Source organism: Eumetopias jubatus, unplaced genomic scaffold, assembly GCF_037043125.1.
Source record: "Eumetopias jubatus isolate StellerSeaLion01/CBP00866 unplaced genomic scaffold, mEumJub1_p1.0 scaffold_8, whole genome shotgun sequence".
NCBI lineage: Eukaryota > Metazoa > Chordata > Mammalia > Carnivora > Otariidae > Eumetopias > Eumetopias jubatus.
Genome location: NW_028274814.1, coordinates 130,099,557 through 130,127,267, shown reverse-complemented (window position 1 = coordinate 130,127,267; position 27,711 = coordinate 130,099,557). Strand labels below are relative to the sequence as shown.

The following is a 27,711-nucleotide window of genomic DNA, read 5'->3' as shown; positions in this document are numbered from 1 at the left end:
GAGAGGTTAATAACTAACCTCAAAGGCAGAGCTACAAAGCAGAGTGGAAGGATTGGAACCCAGGGATCTCACTGGAGTCCCAAAGATTCACTGCATCCACTAAGTAAATTGTATCCCAGAATCGGCTCATTTGAGCCTAACAGGGCAATGCCATCCTCAGTAAAGCTGAGTCTTGCATCAAACAAGGTTCAACACAAAGATTCACACACCAGCTGCCCAAAGCTCACCCCCCACATTCTCAGGACGGAGACCAACATCCGAAACCAGTCCCTTCCACCACCACTTCACCCCTGCTCCCCACCAGGCATTCAAGAGACAAGCAGGGAAACGTTCAGCTCCCCAAGGGTAACAAGAGCCCAAGAAAAACACTTCCAGTTACTATCAGGCACTGGAGTTTATTATTTCACGCAAAAGTTAGAGGCCAAGGCCACAGTGTTGTTAAACACCTCCCTCCCAACCCCACCCCCAAAACTCCCCCCAACTCTGCTATAAAAACAGAACACAACAAAATACCACAGTTCAGGTGGAGCCAGTAACAAAGAGTGGCTCCAAAAAAAACAAGACAAACACAAGACACAACATCGTTGCACATTTATATGAAACTTGCCATGGCCCACAGAGAGGCGGTCATGGCATGTCAAGGAGACCGTGAACCCAGGGCATTTGGAGGTTCAAGAGAGCTGCCACTTCTGGCCATGTCTTCTGGGCTCTGCTGCAGGAACTGGGAGTGCTGAGGGGCCAGGCAGGATGCTCATCCCACTTTGGAAGTTCATGTCAGTGAGCTGGATGTGCTTTTGGTTGGGGAAGATGATGTCACAGACTCCCTTTCCAAAGACAGGGATGCAGGGAGAGGGTGGGGGGCACAGACAGCCCCCCATGTCTAAGGTAAGGAAGCCAGCCAAGAGAGATGCCTTCTCCAGAAAGCAGGCCCTCCACTGGACACAGCTCACAGTGTAAGGAGCCAGCGCCCTTGCATTCACATGACATAAAGCCCCACAGCAACCGTTGCCACCAGGAAGCTGAGCGTAAGGACCCATCGGAGGAGCGGTGCCTGGGAGAGAAGGCTGAGCTGGGACTTCCCTCTGGGAGTCTCCGTGGGAGTCGAGTCTGAAAGAGAGAGGGGGCAATGTCACCAACAGGTGGACAGAGGTGGGGCGTATGGGAGGTCACAGAAAAACACAGCAAAAGGGCCTCAGCAGTCTCTAGTACAGTCCCTGCTCAAGGCCAGGATTCTGCTAGCGCAGACGGGGAGCCCTCTGGCCACTGCTTAGATACCTCCAAAGACAGGGAGCTTACTACTTCTCCAAGCTGTCCACTTTTCCATTTTCAGCCAGCCCACATTGTGAGAACACACCCTCCAGGAGCACTTGAGGGGACCACACTGCGTGAGGGTAAAGACCCCTCTCCCTACCAGGTAGCTCATCCCATCCCATCAGGACTGGCCTCCTTCCCATGTTCCCAGGCACAATTCCACCAACAGAGGGTTCCACGTGGTCCCGGCTCAGGTGGGGAAGCCACAGGGCAGGCGGGGGAGGGTGGCTCCAGGAGCAAAGGCATCAGTAACCTGCCGAGCAGGCAGCTGGGCTTCACCTCTTTGTTCACCCCCGCCAACCGCCGAGCCACAATCCCGCCCAACCGTGTGTCAGGCTCAGTGAGGGTATATTTCGTGGAGCACTTTGGTCTTTCTGGAAGTTTTCCAGATATTCTCTCAGCACATGTCTCCCTCTGAGGCACATGAGAGAGGAACTGACATGCAATAAGACCCAGGGGGGTTCCTTGTCTTCCCGGTGTCCCATGGCACGGTTAACAGCTAGGACCGCTCCCAGCCACCCTGCCCCACATCAGGCAGTCTCTGCTCAGGAACCCTGAAAGGGCCGAAAAAAAGTATCTAAATTAAGAGGCTCATGGGGCACCTGGATGGCTCAGTCTGTTGAGCATCCGACTCTTGCTCTCAGCTCAGGTCACAACCTCAGGGTCGTGAGTTCAAGCCCCACGTTGGGCTACACACACACACACACACACACACACACACACACACACACACACAGGCTCTGCTCTCAGCTCAGGTCACAACCTCAGGGTCGTGAGTTCAAGCCCCACGTTGGGCTACACACACACACACACACACACACACACACAGGCTCTGCACACACACACACACACACACAGGCTCTGCCCATGACTCCACAACCTCAGGGTCGTGAGTTCAAGCCCCACGTTGGGCTACACACACACACACACACACACACACACACACACACACACACACACACAGGCTCTGCACACACACACACACACACACAGGCTCTGCCCATGACTCCTGAGGGTCCTTTGTGTGCACGTCTGTACTTGTAACCAGTGAACTAGAACTTGTCGACTGCCCTTGATTTTATTCTTTTTTTTTTTTTAAGATTTTATTTATTTATTTGAGAGAGGGAGAGAGTGAGAGATAGAAAGCACGAGAGGGAAGAGGGTCAGAGGGAGAAGCAGACTCCCTGCCGAGCAGGGAGCCCGATGTGGGACTTGATCCCGGGACTCCAAGATCATGACCCGAGCCAAAAGCAGTCGCTTAACCAACTGAGCCACCCAGGCGCCCTCGACCGCCCTTGATTTTAGAGACTGAGGTTGCACAGCTGGCCCTGAGCCACACTCCGAAAGATGGCCCCAGGGCCCTGTGCCCGCACTCTACTTCTCACTTAAAATACTCAGAGAACAGAGACAGACAGCTGGGCCCCGGGCTCGCCTTCCACAGAGCTCATCCCGGCGGGGAGGCCTCACCTTGCACCCCACTGTCAACACGCCGGCGCAGCCCCGGGGCCTGCGAGGGGCTCTGGTCCTCGGGGTCCTGGCTCAGCAGCTCCTGCAGCTCCTCAAACAGCTACAAGACAGAAGACACGCGAGCCCGCCCCAGTGAGAGATGGCACTAGGCCCCGGCCGAAGATGGTATGTTAAGTTGTGCTAGGAAATCTTGAGGACTTCACAAAATCGTTAAGAAAAACATTGAGCAGTCCCATTCCCGTCACCCAGCTTTTGAGAGAAAATGTGACAGGTGCATCTGCGTCACCTGCTTGCTCCTCCCCTCATGCTCGCAGGCAACCAGCATCCTGTCATGAGGGCATCCTGTTCATGCCCTTGTCCCGTGTCCTGGCCATGCCTGCACCGCCTGGGACCCTCCCCCCGCCGTGCCAACCTGGCCACACACACACACGATGGCAATGTAGCGGAGTGCTGTCGCAGAGGGCTACAGCGGTGCCCGTCACATCCCCAAAAGAACACAGCTGACACGACAGGGCCGGCCCTGTGGCAGCTCCTGCCATCGGGCCTCGATGGGTATGAACTCACTTGAGCCTCCCAACAACTCTAAGAGGCGGGGGCTGTTATAGCCCCATTTTACAGATGGAGCAACTGAGACGAGAGCAGCCAGCTAGTCAGTGGCAGAACTGAAAGCCTGGCTTCACCACAACCCACAGCCCCTTCCGCTGCACAGAACCATCCCCAGAGTGGCGGGGGGAGGGTGCAGGGGTGCAGGGAGGGTGCGGGGGCGGGGGGGACGGCGGCCGCCCTGGGCTGCCAGACCCTCACCTGAATGTTGAGCAGGAACGCAGCCTGGGCCTCCTCGAGGACTCGCTGCCTGACCTCGGGGGTCATCTCCAGAGAGTTCATGCGGGAGCGGTAGAGTTGCTTGAACTTCGTGGGGCTGGCGATGTTGGGGAAGGTGAAGAAGTCCACGCCCTCCCCGGAGCTGGGCAGGGCCAGGGCCTTCTGAGCGATCTTCTTGAGGACCTGGCCCCCCGACAGGTCGCCGAGGTAGCGGGTGTAGGCATGGGCTACCAGCAGCTCCGGCTGCCTGCGCCCCACGTCCTGGAGCCTCCGCACGTAGCGCCGTGTGGCCTGTGTGTAGGGGATGGCCTCCTGCCAGTGCGCTCCGTACCAGAAGGCCATGTCCCGCTCCAGGGCAGCCTTGCGGTGCAGCTCTTCTGGGAAGTAAAGGGGGGCGTAGACCGGGTTGTCCCGGTTGCGCTCGATCTCCTCCTCCAGGGCCACGTAGATGTGGTAAAGAGAGGCCATCACCAGCTGAAATGGTCAAACGAGTAGGTCAGGCTGCTGGCCTCGTGCAAGAACCCCACCCAGCCCCTTCGCGGCTGCCTTAGCGAGACCCTCGGGGACTCCCCAGGCTGGGCTCCCGCCTGCTGCCGCCCCCCCGACTCCAGTGGAACTGAAAACCCTTTCACTCCACTGGATGAACGTGCAGCCTAACTTATTCCTTATAAAACCCCAACAGAGGAGTTGCTATCCCCGCTTTACGGAAAAGGAAACTAGGCTTGGAGAACGTAGGAGACGGTGAGACCTCACAGGAGCAAGAAATGAAAACTGGAGTCAGGCCGAGGCGTTGCTAGGAGCCAGCACAGCTCTGGAGCAAGGGAGGACCTGAATGAACGCCTTCCGGGGAGCCTCCCAGCCCCTCTGGACTTTGACCTCCGATTCTCCTTCCCTGAGACCCACTCTGAACCCCACCACCTCCAGAGGCTGGGCTGGGGGGACCGGCTCAGCACACCTTGGCTTGGGAATCTCCCGTTACACATTAATACTCTAGTCTGAGTTTGAAGGAGGACCACTGGTTGAGGTTTCCGACTTATTTCTGAGCCATGAACCTTCTCAATGGGGCAGAAAGCCAGGCAGCCAGATACAAAACAGCCTGGGTTATCGAGTGTGCCAACCTGGTTCTAACCTCAGCTCCCTGGGCTGTGTGACCCTGGGTAAGCCACCTGCCCTCTCTGGGTCATGGAAGGTCCGAGCGACTGTCCCGTCAAGCCCTGGTCCCCTCCCCTGCCAAAGGGGACAACGATGTCCTAAAGGGGGCTGACGTGAGAGTCAAGGAGGGTGACACAGGTCAAGTACTAGACAGAGGCTGGCACTTGGCCCTCAGTTCCGAAGCTGTGGTGATAAATGCCCCCCTCCATCAGCATCCTCTACGTGAGCACGGGGTTCTCTCCCGGATCTTCGTGCCCACTTTGGACTCAGTGGCTTAGAGGCAAGATCCAAAGTCCCAGTGTCTGGGGATGGGATACTCCGGCAGTCACCTCCCTGGATCCTGCTGGCCCGCAGCCACAGTCCAACAACTGGGTATATGCCATCTTCTTGGGGGGGGGGGTGGACGACGGGGAGAGGAAGCCAAGACTAGACGTGGCAGCCAAGGGCCTGACCCCCTGGAACCGTATGACACGTGTCACCGAAGCATCTCTCCGACTGGAAGTGGGGGGAGGGTGCAGGCCGCAAAAGGGAGGGAGGGGTGTCAGGAGTCAGGGGATAGAGCTCCCCACCCCAGCACCTTCTGTTCAACCTGAACAAGCCTCTCCTCGCACTGATGTCTGAACACCTGACACCTGCCCGATTCTTCGAGCGCTCGCCTTCTATTTGCATGAATTCCTCAGCCGTGCTGGGAAACAGCAAAATCCGTGCCTAGCAGAGAGCGGGTGCTTAGGAAGACCCTGCTGTCGAAATCCCACTTCACAGAGGAGATGCCCACAATCTTCCTGTGAGCCAGTGGTTGTGCTCGGCCTCGAACACATGCCACCCCTTACCTGAATTCAGAGGCACATCAGAATTAGGTCAGGAGCACTAGCTTTGAAGGGAAACCAGCCTTGGTCTGATTGCAGCCTTTCCCATTTACCTGCTGGCTGTGTGACCTTCCGCTAGCTACTTCACCTCTCTGAGCCTGCCCTTCCTCATCTTCCTTACCCAGAGCTGAGGCACAGATTAGAGATGGAGTGCGTAAAATGCCCAGCACAGAACAGGGGCTCAGGAACTGGCTCTACTACCCTAGCCCCTCCACGGCACTACATGGCAGGCTGTGAACTTGCTACGTGACCTTGAGTAGGTCACCTGCCCTCTTTAAGCCTCAATGTCATCTGCAACATGATTCCCTTGGACATGCCCCTCTGGTCCCTCAGCATCCCTGGTCCCAATCCCCACTTAAACCACTGGCCTGAGCACCTCGGACACACTCACACCCGTCACACCCTCCAGCGGTGCTGGTCCCACCAGGCCACATACCTTAAAGCCTTTTTGGGTCACCTGGCCCTTCTGGAAGTTCTTCATGAACTCGGCATTCTCCGCCTGGATGTGCACCTCCTTGGTGGCCTCCTTCAGGGCCTCTGACAAATCCTGGGGCATGCTGCAGAAGGGAGGGAGGGAGGGAGGGAGGGTGGGTGAACACGGATGGCTCCGAGCAAGGTTCCTCCCAACGCTGAGTTTCTGAGGATGCCACCTGCCCATCAGCAGGCCTTTGAGTGGTATCAGGCTTCTCTGCAGAAATAAGTACATCCCGCCATCTGATACACAGGCAAGGTTCCTAACTACCTTAGGATGCAGCCCCATCAACATGCTCCAAGTCATATGACCAATTGGGAAATCCTGGTACCAGTTATTGTTTGGGGGGAGGTTTGCAACACCCAGGGAGAAGTAGCCCCGGCAGTATGAACGGTCATATTTCACATGAACATTCATATTTTATAAGAACATTCATATTTCATATCATAATTGCTTTGATTGGCTTTAGACCCAAATTTAATTCATCTATTCTATTGACATTTCACACTCAAATCCCTTATAATATTACGCTCATCATAAAAGCACTTGGGTTAAAAAATCTGCAAAACTCTGTTTTACTCAAAGAAAAAGTCCCTTTCTGAGAGTATTTCTGCCCCATGTCCGTCTCCACCTCCTGCAGAATTGTCATTTCTCTTTTCTCTCCCGTACTCCTTCCAGAAACATCACCGTGGTTCTATACATACTCATCAAACTCTTGGGAGAAGGGAAGGGGCCAGACTTGGAGGTGGACAGACTGTGGTTCAAATCCCAGCTTGGACACCTGCTAGCCAGGGGGCCTTGGGCTTCTTGCCTCCCTGAATTGTGCAGTGCTCATCTGTAAAATGGGGACAGGACAGCCACAGTGGTGTCTGGTTCAGGTGCTGGACCGCTAGTAAGAGGAGGATGCGGCCACCAGGGGGCTCTGGCAAGAGAACCAGCCACTGTCACCCAGGCTCCTCGGCAGCCCCAGGGATTCTAGATTAAGCAGAGAGCACCTCCAAGGACATTAAATTAAAAAGTCCAAAAAAAAAAAAAAGATACCATAGGGACACTCCCATCTGGTTACCAGCCCTGTGCCAGGGAGTCAGACGTGTAAATCACCTTTCATCCCTCTAATCACCCCCCACCGGACGGGACCGAAACCGGGCTCCTCCTTAGTCCAAAGCCCAAGGGAACTCAGAGAAGAGGCTTCCCGGCTCTGTCTCGGAGAGGGACTGCAGACCACAGCTAGGCGGCACGGCAGGGGCTGCCCTCCCGGGAGAGACCGATTCCCCGCGCCCCGCGCCCCGCGCTTGCCTGTCGGGCTGCGGGCGCTCCATCCAGCCGGCGCTCGGTACGGGCTCCGGTGCGGGCTCCGACGTGTCCAGACGCGCAGAAGGACGTGCGAGAGTGACTGTGCCGAGCGCGGCCGCGCCGTCCATTTATCCCAGCGGCGGGTCACGTGGTGGCGGTCAGCAGCTGATCCCCACATTCGGCCAGACGTTGCAACACCCGCGCCGCGCCCGCCCCGGGCCAGCGGGGGCGGAGGGGGAGCGGTCATATGACCCAAAGAAAACAAAGCAATTTAAAACAGGACGCTTAAAAAAAAAAAAAAAAAAGCAAACCTCCTGTGGAAATCTGAGCGGCTGTGTGATTTCGTCCCTTCCAGAGGCCCCCATGGCAGGACGGGACTTGCGCACCTTGGGATTCTGAAAGGTCCAGAAAGCTGGGAGGCTAGTGGGCAACGGCCGGGACGTACGAGCCCCAGACCCTGCCTGCTGTCCCCTCCTCCCCGTGCTGCGAGCCTGCGCTCCCTAGACGTCACCTCACCCCAGGGGACCCTGCGCTGACAGCCTGCGTCCTAATTCTCACTCTATATGTACAATTAGGACCTGTTTTTTTTTTTTGGAGCACCTACTAAGTGTTAGAGACTGTATTGTGTTTATGGTTCCTCCCTACAACTATTCTCTGGGGTAGATCACTACCATTTTACAGACGGGGAAACTGAGGCAGGGGGTGATGACGTGGCGTTCCCGGGGTCACACATAAAGCAGGAAACTGGGACCCAAACCTGGGAGTGAGTTGAACTCTGCCCTCCTCCTCCAAAGCTGTCATAGCACTTGGTGCACACGCAACCTGAGAGCCATGCCCGGCACACAAACTACTTCCCTGCTTGCATGCCTAGGGCGCTCTTCCAGAACTTGTCACTGCTGACTCCTCTCTTCACAGAGCCGGCCCTTTCTGGGCCACTATTGAACTAGGTCTGCAGGAGATCCATCACTTAGGACTGGGGGACAGCAGGTCCCTGGGTGAGCCCAGGTGAGAAAACTGGATGATTCCTGAAGTCCTGTCCCAATGCCACCATTCTGGATTCTAAGTTAAAATACAGAAACACAAACAAAAAACAAATTATAAAAAGGTGACTTTGGCTCAGGACAGGGATGCTGTTTGGAAATGGAGGTAGCAAGTGCCCCACATCTGAAAAAATGCAAGTACAGGCTTGAGCATGGTCTGTCAAGCATGGATTCCCCAACTGGGGGACTGTGGTGGCTGAGTCCTGCTGTTCCTTCCATCCTCGTGTGTCTAGGAGGCCCTGACGCTTGGAGACAGTCTTCAAGAAGTGGGCAGTGGGTGCATCTAATCCGAGGTCAGAGTTCTGGCCCTTGAGCCACCCTCTTGCAGGGTCACTTACCTGAGTGTCAGTCACCAAATCAATCTGGCGATCGGGAGGTTGCTGAGCCTTCCAGATAGAGGGGCTGGGTCAAGAAGTTTAGTCTATAAACTATAGCACCACCTCTGTTTCTGTGAACAATGGTTACCATACTAATAGCTAATATCCACCGAGCCCTGACTGTGCACCAGCTACTATTTAAACACTCATGCATTAGCTCAATTAATCCGCACAATTACCCCATAAGGTTGGTATTATTATTCCCATTTTACAAACGAGAAAACTAAGGCAGAGGAAGTTAAGGTTTTGAACCCAGTCTGGGACAAAGATTTTTAAAACTTCAAGGTGAGGTGTCCTCTCCCAGAGATGACAAGATTCACAGAGGTCAGAAGTAAAGCTGTAGCTACTAGAAGATTTAAAAAAAAAAAAAAGAGTTGTCAAGGGGCACCTGGGTGGCTCAGTTGGTTAAGCGTCTGCCTTTGGCTCAGGTCATGATCCCAGGATCCTGGGATCCAGCCCTACCTCAGGTTCCCTGCTCAGCAGGGAGTGCTCCGCCCTCCCCCCTACTTGTGCTCTCTTTCAAATAAATAAATAAAATCTTTTTTTTAATTTTTTTTATTTTTTTTAAAGATTTTATTTATTTATTTGAGAGAGAGAGAATGAGAGATAGAGAGCACGAGAGGGAAGAGGGTCAGAGGGAGAAGCAGACTCCCCGCTGAGCAGGAAGCCCGATATGGGACTCGATCCCGGGACTCCAGGATCATGACCTGAGCCGAAGGCAGTCGCTCAACCAACTGAGCCACCCAGGCGCCCTAAAATCTTTTTTTTAAAACTTTTTATTTATTTATTCATGAGAGACAGAGACACAGAGAGAGAGGCAGAGGGAGAAGCAGGCTCCCAAGGAGCAGGGAGCCTGATGCGGGACTCGATCCCAGGACCCTGGGATCATGACCTGAGCCGAAGGCAGATGCTTAATCATCTGAGCCACCCAGGCACCCTCAAATAAATAAATAAAATCTTAAAAAAAAAAAAAAGAAGTGTTGCCAAGAATTTTCTAGAAATGAGGGCTATTAGAAACCAATGGCCTCATTAGAATGCAAGTTTCCTGGAGGGCAGGGACTTTGCTTTGTTCTGTAAATCCTGGAGCCTGGAACAATGCCTGGCAGGTAGCTGACTGGTCTGCACTGATTGATTGGAAAGAATGAATAGATAAACCACAAGATTTTTCTGGTAAACATGATAATATCCCTAGGCTGCCCCGAAAGGGCTGGAATCAAGTTACAAACTGCAATCTTAGCCCAATTTTATGGACCACTTTCCATGGGCAGACGCTTTAAGTGCAGGATTTCATTTAATCCTGACATCGGACTTCCAGGTTATTGTCAGTTTCATCTCCATTTTGTCCACATAGACACTACGGCACAGAGAGGGTAATAGCTTTCCCAAGTCACACAGCTAGTAACAGCAGAGCTGGGATTCCAACTACGGTGCTTTGCAGCCAGAGTCCATGCTCCTGACACCCCCCCCCCCCCGCCTCGCCACATGCCACATGTCCTGTCACAGAGGGGCACATCTGTGCCCCAGGAATTTGGGGGATAAGGGTGCCAAGGTCTGAAAACTTCCCTGAGCACATCCAGAGCCTGTCAATTCAGGAACCTCAGAAAGCAATGCTTGTGTGATCTGATTCCTTCTTATCTAACATGGGGGAGCAGAGGGCCCTAGTGGGGACTGACTTGCCCCGTAGGACAACACAGAGCCTTCAGTGACCACGGGTTCCTGGCTCCCAGTCCAGGCTTGCTTCTCATTCTAACTGCTGCCCTAAGAGCCCCCGCCTTGACCAGAACAGACCCCACACACCGACAACCCCGGGGCCGAGGAGGCTGGGTCAGAGCTGATCTGGCTCTTTCCTCTGTCCCAGTGTTGAGTTTGCGGTCCTTCCGCGTGCTGATTCAGCTTCCTGACTTCCCCTTCCCTGCCCTCAAGCAACTGGAAAGATCCAAATGGTATTCTTTCTCCTCCTGTGGTAAGCTGAATAATGCACTGCCCCCTCCCCTCAAGGATGTCCGCATCCGAATCCCCAGAACCTTTGACTATGTTCCATTATGAGGTAACAAGGATTTGGCAGATGTGGTTAATTTAAGGATCTTGAGATGGGGAGATTATCCCGGATTATCCTCGTAGGCCTAATGTAATTACCGAAATCCTTCTAAGAGGGAGGCTGCAGGGTGACAGATACAGAACGGGACATGACAAGAGAAACAGGACTCCAAGACTGGAAGATGCTAGTGTTGAACAATGGAGTCGGGGGCCATGAGCCAAGGAGAGCAGACAGCTTCTAGAAGTTGGAAAATGTGAGGAAGTGGATTCTCCCCTAAAACTCCAGAAGAAGCACCCCTGCTGACCTGTTTCAGGACTTCCAACCTCCGGATCTCCGGAGAATAAACATGTGTCGTTTTAAGCCGCTATGTTTGTGAGAATTTTTACAACAGCAACAATAAAGGAGGATGGCCCCCCTCGAGGCCTGCCTTCCTCATATGGGGAACAGAGCCTCAGCTTTGGGAAGCAGGACACAGATGGATAGACCCTGGGAGTTCCTCCTCAACTGCTCCCTTCTGTCACCTCCCAGCATGACGTGGGGCATTCCACCATGAGAGCTTGATTCCCTCGGAGGACCCACCCCCTCTTCTCCACACCTTCCTCCCGGGGGTCAAATGCTTGAGTGGCTAGAATGGGCCCGTTTCATACGAGTGCTAGAGATACAAAGCTGAAGAGGTTGGAAGCCCACCTTGACAGAGTCTGTGTGCTCAGGATCCTAATAGAAGGAGTCTGGGACCAAGGGAAAATGATCTGGAACGGGGACAGGGGGCACAAATGTGGGTAGAAACCGGGAAGGAATCCAGAGGTCTGCTGTCAGCCAGGCATTCTTCCCAGCATGGTCTCATTTCATCCTCACCAAACCCAGGAGGTGGGAGTTCCTCTGTGGTGGGCAGAATCACAGCCCCCGCCCCCCCCCCCCGGGAGATGCCCATGCCCTAATACCTGGAACCTGGGACTAGGTTATGTGACTGGTTGAATACGCTCATTGCCCTCTGCATCTGTCATGAAGATTGCAGACTTCAAAGTGGGGGAAATCCTGCTGGATTCTCTGGGTGGGCCCAATCTATTCACAGGAGTCCTAAAGGTTGAGAGCTTTCCGTGCTGAGAGGCAGAGGACACAGGGCAGGAGAAGTCTGATGTAGGGTCAGGAGGACTCAGGAATTGCAGTGTTCAATCAGGGTCAGGTCAGGGTGGACTCACAGGCTAGGAGGTGTGGGAAGAAAGTTGTTCCAGGCAGCCAGGGAGAGGCAGGACCGAGGCCCGCAGGTGGGACAAACCCGGCAGCAGAGAGAGGGAGGTCTCACTTGAGATGGATCGTTGTGGATGCTGAGGGGCAGAAGGCTGCCCATCACCATAATCCAGGGCTCGGACAGGACAGGCTGAGAAGCAGCCTAGGACCTCCGCGTTCTAAAGGCAGAGCCATCAGGAATGTCAGAAGAATAGGAAGTGGGAGTGAGGATGGAGAGGAGGCCCAGAGAACTTGGAATTGCCAGTTTACTGCCACGGGGGATGCTCAGCGGTGCAGTCTGGGACAAACGGCCTTTGAGATGCCTGGGACAGGGCTTTGCAAACAACGTGCAAAGACCAGAGATAAACTGGAGGCTTCTGCTCTTTTCTGGAAGCTTCTCTTCTTCCAGACTGCTGTGAAAGCTGCCCTTTCACCGAGACGGCTCAGAGGGAGGCTGAGGAAGTCGCCGGTGACTCAGCAAAATCCGCCTTCCTTCCCTTTTGTCTCTGCGAGCCCCCCTCCCAACCGTGACTCAGCAGAAACGCAGTTGCTTGAGGGGAATGTGGAAATCTGGACTCAGCACTCGGCTGGCACCGCCCATCGCTTGCCTGAAAAACAGAAGTGGTTTTGGACGGAGGACAGGCGCTGCCGTCTCCCAAGGCTCTGATGGTGAAAAACAGAGGTGAGACCCCAGCTGAGGCTGGGGGACACGGGGAGGCTGGCCTGGGCTGGATGGTGTTCAGGGATTGCTAGGTGGGATACTGCCCGATTCCCAAATCACCAATAAAGCCAATTTGATCTTGAAATGTACTCAGTTGAATCTTGTTTTTTAACAGTAATAAAAGAGCTCCCAAGGGGCGCCTGGGTGGCTCAGTCAGTTAAATGTCTGCCTTCTGCTCAGGTCGTGATCCCAGGGTCCTGGGATCGAGCCCCGCATTGGGCTCCCTGACCAGTGGGGAGTCTGCTTCTCCCTCTCCCTCTGCCTGCCGCTCTGCCTACTTGTGCTCGCTCTCTCTGTGTCAAATAAATAAAATCTTAAAAAAAAAAAAAAAAAAAAGAGCTCCCAAAAGCAGTAGGACAAATAGTCACCAGGAAATGTTAACATTTAATTCGGGGAGCTTATCATCAGCCTCCTGCAAGGGCTGGGGAACGAATAGCAGCTTCCAACCTGCCAGTGGAACACCTTTGGCTCCTTACCTCCTTCACTCCTCCGGCCCTGGGTTTTGCAGATAAGGTGACTGTGACCACATCACCCCTTTCTGGTCAACACCCTTCACTAGCTCCCACTGCCCTTGGCATAACATGCAAGCTCCTTTGCCTGGCACACCTGGCCCTCCGCCCTGGGCCCTGGCCACCTGTCCAGCAGGAGGGCCTCACCCCACCTCCTCTCTCACACCTTGCATGCCGCTCTCAGAAATACCCCCTCCCAACTATCCAGGCACACACCCCTCTGGCCCTTTGCTCAGGGTGGTCCCTCCCACCTAGAATACACATCCCCCTCTCATGCTCCTTTGTCAAGCTCTTCATTTTTCAAGACTCAGCCCGGAAACAGATAATAGATCTCAATGAAAGAGTGAAGCCTATAGGGGCGCCTGGGTGGCTCAGTCGTTAAGCGTCTGCCTTAGGCTCAGGTCATGGTCCCAGGGTCCTGGGAACAAGCCCCGCATCAGGCATCAGGCTCCGCAGGAAGCCTGCTTCTCCTTCTCCCCCTGCTTGTGTTCCTTCTCTCGTTGTCTCTCTCTCTCTGTCAAATAAATAAATAAAATCTTAGAAAAAAAAAAAAAGAGCGAAGCCTATAAAAATAAAGAATAAATCGGGGCACCCGAGTGGCTCAGTCGTTAAGCGTCTGCCTTCGGCTCAGGTCATGATCCCAGGGTCCTGGGATCGAGCCCCGCATCGGGCTCCCTGCTCCGCGGGAAACCTGCCTCTCCCACTCCCCCTGCTTGTGTTCCCTCTCTCGCTGTCTCTCTCTCTCTCTGTCAAATAAAGAAATAAAATCTTTAAGGGGCGCCTGGGTGGCTCAGTTGGTTAAGCGACTGCCTTCGGCTCAGGTCACGATCCTGGAGTCCCGGGATCGAGTCCCGCATCGGGCTCCCCGCTCAGCGGGGAGTCTGCTTCTCCCTCTGACCCTCTTCCCTCTCGTGCTCTCTATCTCTCATTCTCTCTCTCTCAAATAAATAAAATCTTTAAAAATAAAATAAAATAAAATCTTTTAAAAAATATAGAATAAATCATAAAGGAAAATCTCAGGGACCTTAGATTGGCAGATTTTTCAAATACGACACTAAAAGCACAAAATGTAAAAGAAAAAATATTAATCGGCGGGACCTTATCAAAATGGACTTTTGCTCTTCAAATGACACTGTTATAAAACATAAAAGGCGAGCTAGAGACTAGGAGAAATTATTTGCAAACACATATCCGACAAAGGACGTGTCCTGCGTCTCTGGAATACGTAAAGAACTTGTACGATTCAATGTTCAGAAGGCAAATAAGTTAATTTTTAAAATGGGTAAAAAGTTTGAACGGACAATCCATCAAAAGAAATATATGGATGCTAACTAAGTGCATGGCAAGATGTTCAAGTTTATCTATCATCGGGGAAATTCAAAGTACAACGAGATAGCACTACGCACCTATTTGAGCTCCCAAAAGCAGTAGGACAAATAGTCACCAGGAAATGTTAACATTTAATTCGGGGAGCTTATCATCAGCCTCCTGCAAGGGCTGGGGAACGAATATTTGAATGGCTAAAAATAAAAGGACTACCCCCGCCCTGTTGTGACTGTAAAGCAACCAGAACTTTCACCTTCTGCTGGGGGGTCTGGAAGGGATCTTAACCTGATACCGTAGTTAAGTGTTTGGGGAGTCAAAAGTTATCATGGATTTTCAACTGTGCGGGGTGTCCCCGTGCCTCGGCTGCATTATTCTTTGTTGAGAGGCTATGTAAGCCCCAGTTCCTGGACTCTTTTCAGTTACTCATCACTGTTTCTCCCTCGGGCGTGTGTGCTACATGTGTTAATCAACTGTTGCCTGTTAATTTGTCTTTGTCATTTTGATTTCTAGGGCCCTGCCTCCAGAACCTAGGAGGGTAGAGGAAACTACCTCTCCTACAGTACAGCCACTTTTGAAAAGAGTTGGCAATTTCTTCAGAGACCAAACAAACACCTGCCATACAACCCAGGCATTCCAGCCCTGGGTATTTATCCACGAGAAATAAAAGCGTGTTTCATCACAAAGACTTGTATACCTATGTTCACAGTGGCTTTATTGCTAATAGTCCCAAACTGGAAACAACCCATATATGTCCATCAGCAGGTGAATGGAGAAACAACTGTGGTATAAACATACACTGGATTCCCAGCAGTGAAGAGGAAGAACCATTGTTCCATGCAACAAGACACAGGAATCTCGAAATAATAATACTGAGCAATGGAAGCCAGATTAAAAGAAAAAAATTCTTACTGTCTCATTACATTTATGTAAAATTATATATAAAACGAATACAGGATTTTACAAAATTCGGGGAAATGCAAGCTAATCTCGTCAGATCAGTGGTTACCTAGTTGGAGGGGAGATTACAAAGATTACAGAGGACCATGAGGTCGGGCTCAGTGCTCAGCATGGAGTCGGCTTGAGATTCTCTCTCTCTCCTTCTGCTCCCCCACCCCTGCTCATGTGCGTGTGCACACAAACACGCACACACTCAATCTCTCTCTCTCTCAATAACATCTTTAAAAACAAAACAAAACAGCAAAAAACAAAGGACTGTGAGGAAACTTCTGGGAGTAGTGAATACAGTCATGATCTTGATTGTGGAGATGGCTTCACAGGTATACTTACGTCAAAACTCATCAAATTAAGGGGCACCTGGGTGGCTCAGTCGGCTGGGCGTCTGCCTTCGGCTCAGGTCATGATCCTGGGGTCCTGGGATCGAGTCCCGCATCGGGCTCCCTGCTCGGTGAGGAGCCTGCTTCTCCCTCTGTCTGCTGCTCCCCCTGCTTGTGCTCTCTCTCTCTCTCTCTCTCTCTCTCTCTCACACACACACACACACTCTTTCTCTCAAATAAATAAAATCTTTAAAAAAACTCATCAAATTATATACTTTAAGTATGTAGGGTTTGTGTCAATTATATCTCAATAACAACAAAAAAATAAAGTTGTAAAACAGACTGAGCCCAGCTTTCCTAAAGTTTCTCCTGCTCACCTTATAAGCCCCTCCCTGAGCTTCCTGTGCCCCAGCCGCCCTCCATTCCAACCGTGAGCTCCATGAAGGCAGTGAGGACTGCACGGGATCCACTCTCTAGGCCCAGAGCCCAGCATATGGCGGGCAAGCACAACAGATTTAACCAATGAGGCTTAGCCGGGTTGAACTCCCCACCTGCAGTCACATAGCTCCCTGGGACTTGAGGCCAGGTGTATCGGTCTCTTGTAGGGGAGAAAAACGTTTCCTTTCTTTCCTTATAGGTTCTTAGGCTGATTTAATAATTACATGGACATAAAACAGATTTACTGGAGAAAAACAAATTTAATTTTGTACACATGAGAGCCTATAAAAATATGGGACTCAAAGAAATGACCAAATCGGGCGCCTGGGCGGCACAGTCAGTTGAGTGTCCGGCTCTTGGTTTCGGGTCAGGTCATGGTCTTGGGGTCATGGGCTCGAGCCCCACATTGGGCTCTGTGCACACGTAGCATGGAGTTGGCTTGGGACTCTCTCTCCCTCTGCCTCTCCCCCCGCCCCCCACTCTATGCTCATGCTCTCTCTCTAAAATAAATAAATATATCTTTAAAAAGAGGGGGGGAACAGAAATGACCAAATCAGGCAGCTTTTATAGCTTTCAGACAAAGAAACAATAAATTTGTGAACAATTGACAAGCCAAGGAAGTCCGGGTTTGGAGTAGTTACTTGGGGAAAGAACAAGCTTTATTTATGCAGTCTTCTCTGCCTCGGATGCCCTATCTCTGGCGATAAGGATGCCTTCTACCTTCCTGGTACAGCGAGGGCACCTTCCACATGGGAGACTTATTTCCTGTTTTCAGGGGGGACAAAGGAGATTCAGAGTGTCCTTGGCACTGGCTGTTTCTTAAATAACTTTAACTCAAAATAATCAATATGCCAAAGTCGCATGTTTTAGGGTGGCATATTTTGCTCTCCTTCACCTTCAAGCACACTCAAGTTCTATAGCAAGCCGCTGTCTGGAGACCCTGGGCCCGCGGCAGTGAAGGTGGGTAGAAAGAGCAACATCTTTCTCAGGCACTGTCCATCTTCCGTTTGCCCAGATCCAGTGACTGAAGACTGGGGACCAGACCAGGCAGCCATCTGGACTCTGGAGAGTTCAGGCTGTGAGGACAGCATGGCCAATATGGAGCCTGACTCCAGCTCCAAGACCTGGTTCAATCTGGTTCAAGAGGATCAAGGCACTTCTAGGTGATATAGACGGGTTAAAGCAATGAATTCTAGAAGAGATTGCAAGTCCAGGATCCATGACTTACCACACGTGTGCATGTCAACTCTCTAAACTTTATTTCCTCATATGACAAATCGATAAGTAATAACAGCATCAGCTCCAGGGGATGTGGTCAGGATTAAACTGGTTTAACATATGTAAGAGGCTCAGAATGGGGCCCAGGGAAGAGGAAGCCTTCACTAAGCATTCCTCCTTCTGTTTGGTTAGAGAGTGGCATCCAGTTCCCCTTTCAGGATTCCGCCAGAGCCTTTTTCCTACCTAGAAACTTCCGGATGGGTCACTAAAATCTCACAAACCTTGCTCTCATTTGGGAGTTCAGAACGTCAGGGCCCTTGGGGGCACCTGGGTGGCTCAGTCGGTTAAGCATCCGACTCTTGATTTCAGCTCGGGTCATGAGCTCAGGGTCCCGCGTGGGGCTCCATGCTCAGCTCCAATCTCAGCTCCGCCTGAGATTCTCCCTCTCCCTCTTCCTCCACCCCTACCTGCTGCTAGCTCTCTCAACAAACAAACAAACAAACAAAGCCCCACCAGAACCTCAGGGTCCTCATCTTAATTTTTTTCTCAATAAGTAAACTTCCTTGAAATAATTTCAAATGTCCAGAAAAGTTGCAGGGATAGTACATGGAATTCCTCACCTGGATTTACCAGGTGCTAACATTTTGTCACATTGGTTTTATCATTCACTCTCTCTCTCTCTCTCTCGATTATAGATACACACACACTCTCTCTTTTATATACATATATAAATATATTTCTGGTTTATTAGAGAGTGAGTTGCAGACATCATACCCCTTTGCCCCCAAATTCTTTAGCATGGATTATGCCAGAGTACAGTCTCTTGTAACCACGATTATAAACAAGTACGATTATAAACATCAGGGACCCTAACTTCAGCACAAATACATTATAAAAAGCCTATATTCAAAGTCATCACTTGCCCCCCAACTGTTCATCCCACTGTCTGGGTTCCAGTCCAGACCCTGCATTGTGTTGAGCCGCCCCGCTGCTCTGCTGTCCACAGCCCCCGCGCCCCTGTAGAGAGCAAGATGGAGTCACTCATGTCCAGCAGGTGCCTGTGTCTAGCAGTGATGCAAGCCGTGAAGGGTACGGCAGCTAAGAGATATCCTGAGACCAGATCAGCTGACACCCCAGAACTGGTAACAGGCAGAAGTACAGCAGGTCTGCAGGGGTCCGGGACTGCTGAAATCCCTCTAAAAAGGGAGGAGTTTGGCAGCACACGGTCAGACCCCTCAGACATGACCCCTCTCTGTCTGACCACTTAAAAAAAGCAGCTGCCCCCAAAGGTTCTGCCGGATTGAGCTCCGCTGCTTGAACATCACCCGCAGCAGGTGCCCAGGACTGACCCAGGCACCACCCAGGTCTTATCTCCCCTGCGTGCCCACAGACTGACCTCAGGTTTGGTTCATTAACTTCCTACCCACTCTGTTATCTTGTTGACTGTGTGTCTTGTCTTGTGTTCTGCTTTGTGTGCCAGTAAGAACCCAAGTCAATCACGTCTCCAAATGCCACTGAGTTTGGAATCCTGAACCTGCTTTATAATGACGTTAATCTTGCTCAATGACTGAATAAAGCTGACCTCGTGGAAGGACACAACTCCTGTCTTTCCTAGCGTGCTGGTGACAACGAGCTTGTGGCTGGGAAGACAGGAAGGGGCTGCTTTTTGCACTGGACCCCCTGTTTGAGTAGACCCCCGCCTCCAGGTGGGATCACACGCCCAGCTCGCTGGGCTGCCGGGTTTGCAGAGCCGGCCCTCCGAGGCGCTGAGCAGGTCGGGGTCCCTAACGTGAGGCTGGGGAGGCCGGCGAGGACCCGCGGAGCAGGTGGCGGGGGTGGCGGGGTGGCGGGGCAAGGACGCCGGCTCCGCGGGGACGCGGCCGCCTGCGGGCCCCGCGGGCCCCGGGGAGTCGGCGCCTCCGCCGCCGCGGCGGCCCGGATTTCTCCCCAGGGGAGGGAGCCGAGCATCTGAACCGTGACTCAGCGAGAGCGGTCCTCGGACCGTGACTCAGCGAAAACAGACCTCGGGACCGTGACTCAGCGAAAACAGACCTCGGGACCGTGACTCAGCGAAAACAGACCAGCGATCGGGACTCCGCGCCGAGTCTGCCGGCGTGACTCAGCAGGAAAGGGCGGCCGGGGTGCGGGGGAGTCGGTTCCTCCGCGGGAGGCCGTCAGCGCCCCGACCCCTGCCCCCGGACCCCCGCTGAGCTTAGCTGCCGCCAGCGCCCGCGGGGCCGGGCCTCGGGGAAAGCGGGAGTGGCAGGTACGCGGGCTACCTGAGCAGGTGACCTGGAGCAGGTAACTCGGCCCCTCCCAGCGTCGTGGGCAGCGTGGGGACGGCTGCGGCGGCCTGGGAGGGTCCTCGGCCCCACTGAGTGATCCCACCATTTCCTTCTGCCCAGCTCAGCCGACGCTTGGCTGCCTCAGTGTCCCCGTCTTCAAACTGAGGGGCAGAGAGAAGAAGCTCCCTTCACTGGAAGGCATTCTGTGGGTGTATGTTTATACTTTAAATAATCCATTTTTATCCCCACTTGCAGACCACCGTTGTTAACGTTCTAGTGTATTTTTTAGGATTAAAAAAATAATCCACTCTATCATGCCCACAAAAGAGTATATTCTACAGTATGATTCTGTACAAGGAACAATAACAGGAACATAGCTTATGAAGTAGCTTTTTCTCTTTTTTCTATGCAAATTCTATATGATTGTGATCCTAATGTCTATGGTATACCTTTGTCTTCCTTTTCCTTCATTAACACAACTGTTTTCCCAAATTGTAACAAGGCCCTTGTAAGCATTATCTCAAAGGCCTCACAAAAATCCATTCAGGAGACATTCATTCATTCAACACAGTATCCCGCCCCAGTGCCTGGGGCCTACTGTTAAACCTTTGGGTTGCTTCCTATTTATTTTTTTCCTATTGAAGGAGAAAGATAAGGACTATTTAAAACATTCTCAGTGGCTTTCACATACTAGGGGAAGGGCGTTTTTCATATCAGAGAATTGTCTTTATTTTTAAACATACGTTGCTGGCTTTCCCCTGCTCCCCAAGATCTGGATGGAAAGGTTAAGAACAAAGGAGGAAGAAGGGTGGGCTGTGAGGGACGTCTGAGACTAGGGCCTTCAACAGATGCTGGGGGCACCTGGGTGGCTCAGATGGTTGAGCATCTGCCTTCGGCTCAGGTCATGATCCCAGGGTGCTGGGATCGAGTCCCGCATCGGGCTCCCTGCTCCTTGGGAGCCTGCTTCTCCCTCTGCTTCTCCCGTCTCTCTCTCCCTCTGTCTTTCATGAATAAATAAATAAAATATTAAAAAAAAAAAAACAGATGCTGGAAAGCAGCAGGTGAACTGACTTCTCCCTGAGGCTTACCTAGGGCTCACCATACTTTAGGGGGCCACAGAAATGTTTTAATTTTAATTTCTTTTAAAATCAGAAGAGGGGCGCCTGGGTGGCTCAGTCGTTGGGTGCCTGCCCTTGGCTCAGGTCATGATCCCAGGGTCCTGGGATCGAGCCCCGCATCGGGCTCCCTGCTCCGTGGGAAGCCTGCTTCTCCCTCTCCCACTCCCCCTGCTTGTGTTCCTGCTCTCGCTCTCTCTCTCTGTCAAGTAAATAAATAAATAAAATCCTAAATAAAATAAAATCAGAAGAAAACAGGGGCACCTGAACGGTTCAGTCAGTGCCTGTCAGAAACCTGACTCTTGGTTTCCGCTCAGGTCATGATCTCAGTGTCCTGGGATTGAGCCCCAAGTCGGGCTCCCTGCTCAGCAGGGAGTCTGCTTCTCCTTCTCCTTCTCGCTCTCCCCCTGTGTGCACGCGCCGCTCTCAAATAAATAAATAAAATATTTTAAAAAAATAATAAAATCAGAAGAAAACAAAAGATACAATAATAATAAATATAAAATAATCCAGTCGAGAGTGTATTCATCTCTATACTACTGCAGTCCTAAAATGCTATTTTTAATTTTAGTTATTTAGTTATTTATTTTTTAAATGGAGGAGAGGGTCCTCAAAGACAAAGGTGCCTTGGGCCCGTGAAAGTCGGAATGCATCCTTGCTGGTAAGCGGGGGTCTAGGATGAGAAAGTGAGCAGTAAGAAATTGCGGGGGGTGAGAAATGGCCCGTGGGCTTGCCGGCAGAGGTAGGCTGATGCTAGACTCCTAGTAGCTGCCTGGGTGGTGCGCCTGGCAGTGGTCCTTCACTGCAAACCCTCAGTCAAATCTACCCTTCACAAGGGCTCCAGGGGGGTTCTTTGCAGGAATGAAGGCATAAGCCCCCAGGGAAGAGATGGAGGAGGGGTCTGAAACTGGCCAGGGGAGCAAGGGGGGCTTGCAGGACAGTGAGCTCCCTGGAGGGTGGGTGGGGCTGGGACCTTGGCGTTTAATTTTCCTTTTCCTTTTTCCTAATTAAAGGGAACACCAAGAACTTGGGGGTACCATGGAAGCACACACTGGGTTACAAATCGTTGTAAAGAACAGCAAAAGGAACATCTTCAGGCGAAGTGTTTCCTATATTTTTGATTATGGGTTTGGATGGAAAACCAAGAGCAGAATTACTGACTGGGCCAAGCGTAGAACTAACTAATTTTAAGGATTTTGGAGTCTTGGGGCACCTGGTTGGCTCAGGCAGTGGGGCATGTGACTCTTGATCTCGGGGTTGTGAGTTTGAGCCCCACGTTAGGGGTAGAGATTACTTATAAATAAAATCTTTGAAAAAAAGACTTTAAAAAGATTTATTTATTTATTTGAGGAGGGACAGAAAGTGTGGGGGGAGGGCCAGAGGGAGGGGGGAGAGAGAGAGAGAGAGAGAGAGAGAGAGAGGCAGACTCCCCACTGAGCATGAAGCCTGAGGCAGGGCTCGATCCCAGGACCCTGAGATCATGACCTGAGCCGAAATCAAGAGCCAAATGCTCAGCCGACTGAGCCACCCAGGCACCGCCTTCCCCCAAAAAGGCTTTTAGAATCTTTTGCCTAATTATAGGTAAAAGTAAATGATTACTTTTTGTAACTATTTCTCATGTTTCTATAGTAAATATGACTTTTGCCACTGGGGCTCAGAGTGGGGGCAGTTTGCTTTTGTTTGAGTGACAGCCGGGAGGAAGGACCACCCCAGCACTCTGCAGGATGGTGTGCTGTTTGGCTGCAAGTGAAGGCACTGAGGGGTCTGGGACTCACCCCCTAAGGTAGGAAGAACGGGCACTGGGGCTTCAGGAAGAGGCCCTTTACCTTCTACCCAGGGCTGGGAGGAGTCCTATCACAGGTTGGTTGGCATGACTTTGCCCCTGAGCAGCTGACTGGGCAGTTGGGTGCCCGTGGTGTGTGTGTGGGGGGGGTGGGGAGGGGTGGAGGAGGGTGGTGGGGAGAGGTGGCAGGAGTGGATGAGAAGGTTGGTGGTGGTCGAAGGCGAAGGAAACGCGCTCTCTCTCTGTCTCTCTCCTGGCAGGTGCCTGCAGCAGCCCTCTCCTGCCCGGAGCTCAGCTTCAGTGCTCTGATTTCCTGAAAAGCCCTCCTCATGCCCCTGTGGAGTTTGGGGTGAAGCTCCAGGGAGCCTGAGGGTCTGTTACAGGCAGAACTGTGTCCCCAAATTCACCTGTAGAAGCCCTAACCCCCAGTACCTTCCAACGTGATTGTATTTGGAGATGAGCCTTTACAGAGGGGATGAAGTTACAACCATGCTCTTCGGATGGGCCCCGATGCGGTCGAACGGGTGTCCTTCTAGAAGAAAGACACCTGGGCGCATGCACAGAGGGAGAACCTGTGAGGACACACCAGGAAAGCTGTTGGCAAGCCAAGGAGAGGCCTCGGAAGAAACCACACCTGCTGACATCTAGACCTTCGGCCTTCAGAAGTGTGAGATCAGCTTGTGATTGTTTGAGCCACCCAGTCTGTGGCGCGGCGTCACGGCCCGTGGCTGGCACACTGACACCGGGCCCGAGACTCAAGACCGGAAGGGGCCCCGGAAGAGCAGGCTCGTTCAACTCTCCTTCCTCTCCTCTCCTCTCTCCCTTTTTATTTTGAAAAAATGCCAGACCTACTAAAAAGCTGACACAAACAGCACACTGCACAGCAGTACACCCTTCCCTTGGGTCCCACCTTGTCGGGAATTGGCTGCTTTTGTGTCTCTCTCTCCTTTTCTCTTCTTTTATTATTTTTCCAGAACCATCTGCGAGTACGTTGTGGACATCCTGCCACTTCACCTGTAGGAGCAAGGACACACATCTGCATTGTTACCATCATAGTAAAGACAATGCTGACACCCTAACATCCTTTACTGTCAGCCCACACTCACACTTTCCCAGGGAGCCCCCAAAACAGTCCTTGGGGAGGACCCCCAGAATCTAGTCAAGGTTCATGCCCTCCTCTTTTGCTGTCGCGTGTTAGGTCTCTCGTGGCATTGACTCTGGAAGAATTGTTTGGAGGAGACAGGTCAGTTGCCTTGAAAATGTGCCATGTTTTGGATTTGTCTTTTTCCCTCATGGTTAGATTCTGGAGGAACGTTCCTGGACAGAGTACTATATGGTCATGTTGCGTCTCCTCATCGGGTAGAACCAAGGAAACTGAAACCCAGCTAGTCAGTGGTGGAGTTTAGATGCATTTCAGTACCAGATTATATTTTTAAAGATTTTATTCATTTATTTGAGAGAGAGAGAGAGAGAGAGAGAGAGCAAGCGGGGTGGGGAGGGGCACACGGAGAGGGAGAAATAGACTCCCTGCTGAGCAGGGAGCCCAAATGACACAGGGCTCAATCCCAGGACCCTGAGATCATGACCCCAGCGGAGGGCAGACTCAACGGACTGAGCCACCCAGGCGCCCTTCAGTACCAGATTTTTTATTTGCCTTTATCAAGCCTGTGACTGATTGTGTTGAACAGGAAAAGTGCCTTTGTGTCAAGTGGGGGGTGTTCATTAAACAAAGGAAAACAGAATCTATTAATATAAGCAATGCTGTTCTTCCTTGTAAAGCCTGGTGGTTAAACACACACGTAGGACACAGCTTTGAATCTCATTTGTAATAAGCCATGTGACCTGAGTAAGTCTTTTAACGTCTCTGGGCCTCGGTTTTCTTATCTGTAACATGGGGATAATAATGGTACCTACCTCCCAGGCTTGTGTGACATGAAATTATCCATGTCAAATGCTTCGCGTGGTGCCTGGCTTGTAATTAATTGCCCAATAAAAAGTAATTATTCTCATAGATGTGTTTTTATAATTACAATTATTGACAAATAAAAGTGCGCCGGCCTTATCACTTCCGTGCTTCCCCACTCCCTCAAGCGAGTCAGCAGGAACGAGGTAGAGGCGGGTAAGAGTGGGCAGGCCATAGCTTGAACTTGAGGGAGCCCCCGCTAGGAGGAAGGACGTGGCCTGAAGCCTGAGTGTCCCAGGATTCTCCGCGGGGCACAGGACTCTGGGCGGCACACTGTGGACCCTGTGAGTGGTGTCTGAGGAGCAGCCTCTTTCCCCAGAGCCCTTGAGGGGGGGAGTCATTCTCCATGTACCCCTGCTAAAGGATGGGGTTGCACTTCCTGCCTCCCCTGGGGGAGGAGGACTTATGTCAAATTTCAGGCCTGAGCATCCTGTGGCCAGTGTGAGACCCTGCACGGCTCTTGTTCTCTGGCTTGGAACAGGCCATTCGGATGATGGCTTCTCCCCCTGTCTGGGTCCCCAGGTGCCTCTCCCTGCCAGCCCGCCATGGACACGCGTGTGCACAGAAAACCACCCTTTCCTGGGGTGTCGTGTCCAGCACGACTACAGTCAGCAGCCCCGTCTTGTATGTTTGAAAGTCGCTAAGAGAGCAGATCTTAACAATTCTCATCACAGGGACACCTGGGTGGCTCAGTGGTTAAGCGTCTGCCTTCGGCTCAGGTCATGATCCCAGGGTCCTGGGGTCGAGCCCCGCATTGGGGCTCCCTGCTCAGCGGGAAGCCTGCTTCTCCCTCTGCCTCTGCCTGCCACTCCCCCTGCTTGTGCTTGCTCTCTCTCTCTCTCTCTCTGAAAAATAAATAAAATCTTTAAAAAAAATTCTCAACACAAGAAATAAAAAAGATAACTCTGTGAGGTGATGAACGTTAACTACATTTGTGGTGATCATTTCGCAAGGTATGCATATATGAAATCATCGCGTCGCGCCCCTTGAAACTAGTATAAAGTTCTAGATTAATTACATCTCAATAAAACTGGGAGGGAAAAAAAAAGAAACGCTCTGTTATTGGAGCAGTAGTGGGGGGAGGCTTGTTTATGACCTCAGTGTCACCCAGCCCACCCGCCGGCGGCCCCTCAGCCACGCCGCTCCCTTCCCAGCTTCCCCCGTTCCCTTCCAAGGGCTGCCTCAGCTCCCCCTCCTCTCTCGGCAGCCGCACCAGCCCCTCGCTCCTGCCCCGCATGCCTCTCCCCTTGCCCACCTGGCCACCCAACAGTGTGCCTGGTGCTTCCAAACCCACCTGCGAGGGGCCTCGGTTCTGCCTGCGGCAGCGGGACCCGCATCCCCCATTTTACAGACGAAGAACCAGGGCCCACAGAGCGGACAGGGAGAGACGGGGCCAGGATTAGACCAGCAGAGACAGGATGGTGGCGAGGGATGAAGCCCGTGGCTCACTGTGTGTCTCCTCCCTGCCCCCCCTCAGAGGGGAGCGGGTCTGTGGCTGACCGGGGTCCCCCCCGGTCCCCCGGCCTGCCCGGCCCGCTCCTCTGGTTTCCCAGAGAGCCACACGGGTGAGCCCACCTTGCTGCTCATGGCAGGGCTCCTTCAGAGGTTCTCTGGAGGATTGGAGTGGGTGCTGGGTGGCCCCCCGAGAGTCCAGACCTTTTTGGTCCCCGATGAGTTACTGGGAAAGTCCCTCACCCTCTGGGCCACCTCCAGGTCCTCTGTCAGGAGGGCTGCGCAGGAGGCCTCCAGGGGCTGGACGGGCAGCGTGAGTGAGGGAAGCCGGTTGGGGCCCACATGCCCCAAGGCAGGGGCAGTTGGAACTCAGCTCCAGCCAACTCTTGGCCCTGTGAGACATCCTCTTTTCTTTTTTCTTTTTTCTTTTTTAAAAAGAGAAATGAGAAATATCACATTGGTTTTCAAACACTGGCAATAAACTCCATTGAAAAAATAACACCACTCCAGGACTTGACATAGCCCTCCAGCGGCCAGTTTGAGGCTTCTGGGGTTTGGGTTCCCTCTAGCTCTCCGGCTGCTTCTCTGATTGTTTGATTGGTCTGTGATTCCTTGGGGGGGGCGGTGGTCAGGTGGGGCTGATCCCGGAGGGGATTTCGGAGATGGTCATTCCTGCTTCCTGTTTTTTGGCACGTCCCCAAGCTGCCCTGTGACACCCGGCCTTCCCTGGGGGGGGTGGGCACAGACTTCATCCTGCCAACGCTGTGTGTGCCGAGCGTTCTGGGGACCGGTGTCATCTGCGCTGTTGTCATCATTCCACCCGAGTGAGGTCTTTCAGGAATGGGTCATCATGGTCCGGTCCCTTAGGAGTTTACTGGCTGGTCTGGGTTTCATGGAGACTGGAACCCTGCTTCGACTAAAGAAGAAAAGGAAAGAAAAATCTGCTCATTCCTTGTGTGTCTGGGAAGACAAGGGCTGTGGCTTGCTTCTCGCTGAGTCCTCCGAGCCTAGCACAGAGCAGGGCAGGGTCACAGCGAAGGCAGCCCCTGCGGGGACAAGGCGGGACGGACGCTGGAAATACTGAGCCCAGCCTTCTGAGCTGGGGGAACAAGACTGAAGAAGGCAAATCAGGATCAAAGAGGGTGGGGTGTGTCTGTTTGCCTTAACCACCAGTTCGATTTTTTTTTTTAAGTGAACTTTAAAAAAAGGTTACTTAAGTAATCAAAGCCATTCAGCTTGTAGGTTGTGAAGCCCAGAGGTGGTGTTTTTTTTGTTTTTTGTTTTCATTGTGGTAAAATACACATAAAATTTACCCTTTTAACCATTTTCAAGCATGTAGTTCAGTGGCGTTAAAGACATTCATACAATTGTGTGACCAGCACCACCATCAGGCTCCTGTACTTTTTCCATCATCCCAAACTGAGACAAAGTACACATTGAACAATATGTCAGTTAGAGTTTATGGCTTCACTGATGGCTTCATGTTGGTGAAAAGGGTTTCCATAGGAAATGGTGAGTGTCCCATCACTGGAGGCATGCAAGCCTAGACTGACTTGACTAGC

At 52.2% G+C, this 27,711-nt stretch overlaps 2 protein-coding genes across 2 annotated transcripts; both read right to left on the bottom strand.

Annotated features, from left to right (window-relative positions):
* Positions 1 to 375: 375 nt before the first annotated feature.
* HMOX1 (heme oxygenase 1) lies at positions 376 to 7,517 on the bottom strand. The gene is made up of 5 exons (XM_028088585.2): positions 7,387 to 7,517; positions 6,055 to 6,175; positions 3,583 to 4,074; positions 2,779 to 2,878; positions 376 to 1,107 (listed from the first exon to the last, which is right to left on the bottom strand). The coding sequence occupies exons 1-5, from the start codon at positions 7,509 to 7,511 to the stop codon at positions 977 to 979; spliced, it is 969 nt and encodes a 322-aa protein (XP_027944386.2). The 5' UTR covers positions 7,512 to 7,517; the 3' UTR covers positions 376 to 976.
* A 7-nt stretch (positions 7,518 to 7,524) lies between these two features.
* LOC114197536 (uncharacterized) lies at positions 7,525 to 27,559 on the bottom strand. Its single transcript, XM_088025738.1, has 5 exons — positions 27,532 to 27,559; positions 26,393 to 26,517; positions 23,167 to 23,748; positions 19,831 to 19,997; positions 7,525 to 8,442 (listed from the first exon to the last, which is right to left on the bottom strand). Exons 1-5 carry the CDS (start codon positions 27,557 to 27,559, stop codon positions 8,319 to 8,321), a joined length of 1,026 nt encoding a protein of 341 aa, XP_087881864.1. The 3' UTR covers positions 7,525 to 8,318.
* Between the last annotated feature and the right edge of the window lie 152 nt (positions 27,560 to 27,711).

What these genes read in the sequence shown, in the direction of transcription:
- HMOX1 (XM_028088585.2), bottom strand. Translation starts at nt 7,511, where the DNA reads ATGGACGGCGCGGCCGCGCTCGGCACAGTCACTCTCGCACGTCCTTCT. An exon ending in GAGCGCCCGCAGCCCGACAG is followed by an intron (nt 6,176 to 7,386) that starts GCAAGCGCGGGG and finishes TCCCTTCTGCAG; the next exon opens with CATGCCCCAGGATTTGTCAG. An exon ending in TGACCCAAAAAGGCTTTAAG is followed by an intron (nt 4,075 to 6,054) that starts GTATGTGGCCTG and finishes TGACCATTTCAG; the next exon opens with CTGGTGATGGCCTCTCTTTA.
- LOC114197536 (XM_088025738.1), bottom strand. Translation starts at nt 27,559, where the DNA reads ATGGAAAAAGTACAGGAGCCTGATGGTG. An exon ending in AGTACAGGAGCCTGATGGTG is followed by an intron (nt 26,518 to 27,531) that starts GTGCTGGTCACA and finishes GCTGGAGCTGAG; the next exon opens with TTCCAACTGCCCCTGCCTTG. An exon ending in GCTCCAGGTCACCTGCTCAG is followed by an intron (nt 8,443 to 19,830) that starts GTAGCCCGCGTA and finishes ATTTTAACTTAG; the next exon opens with AATCCAGAATGGTGGCATTG.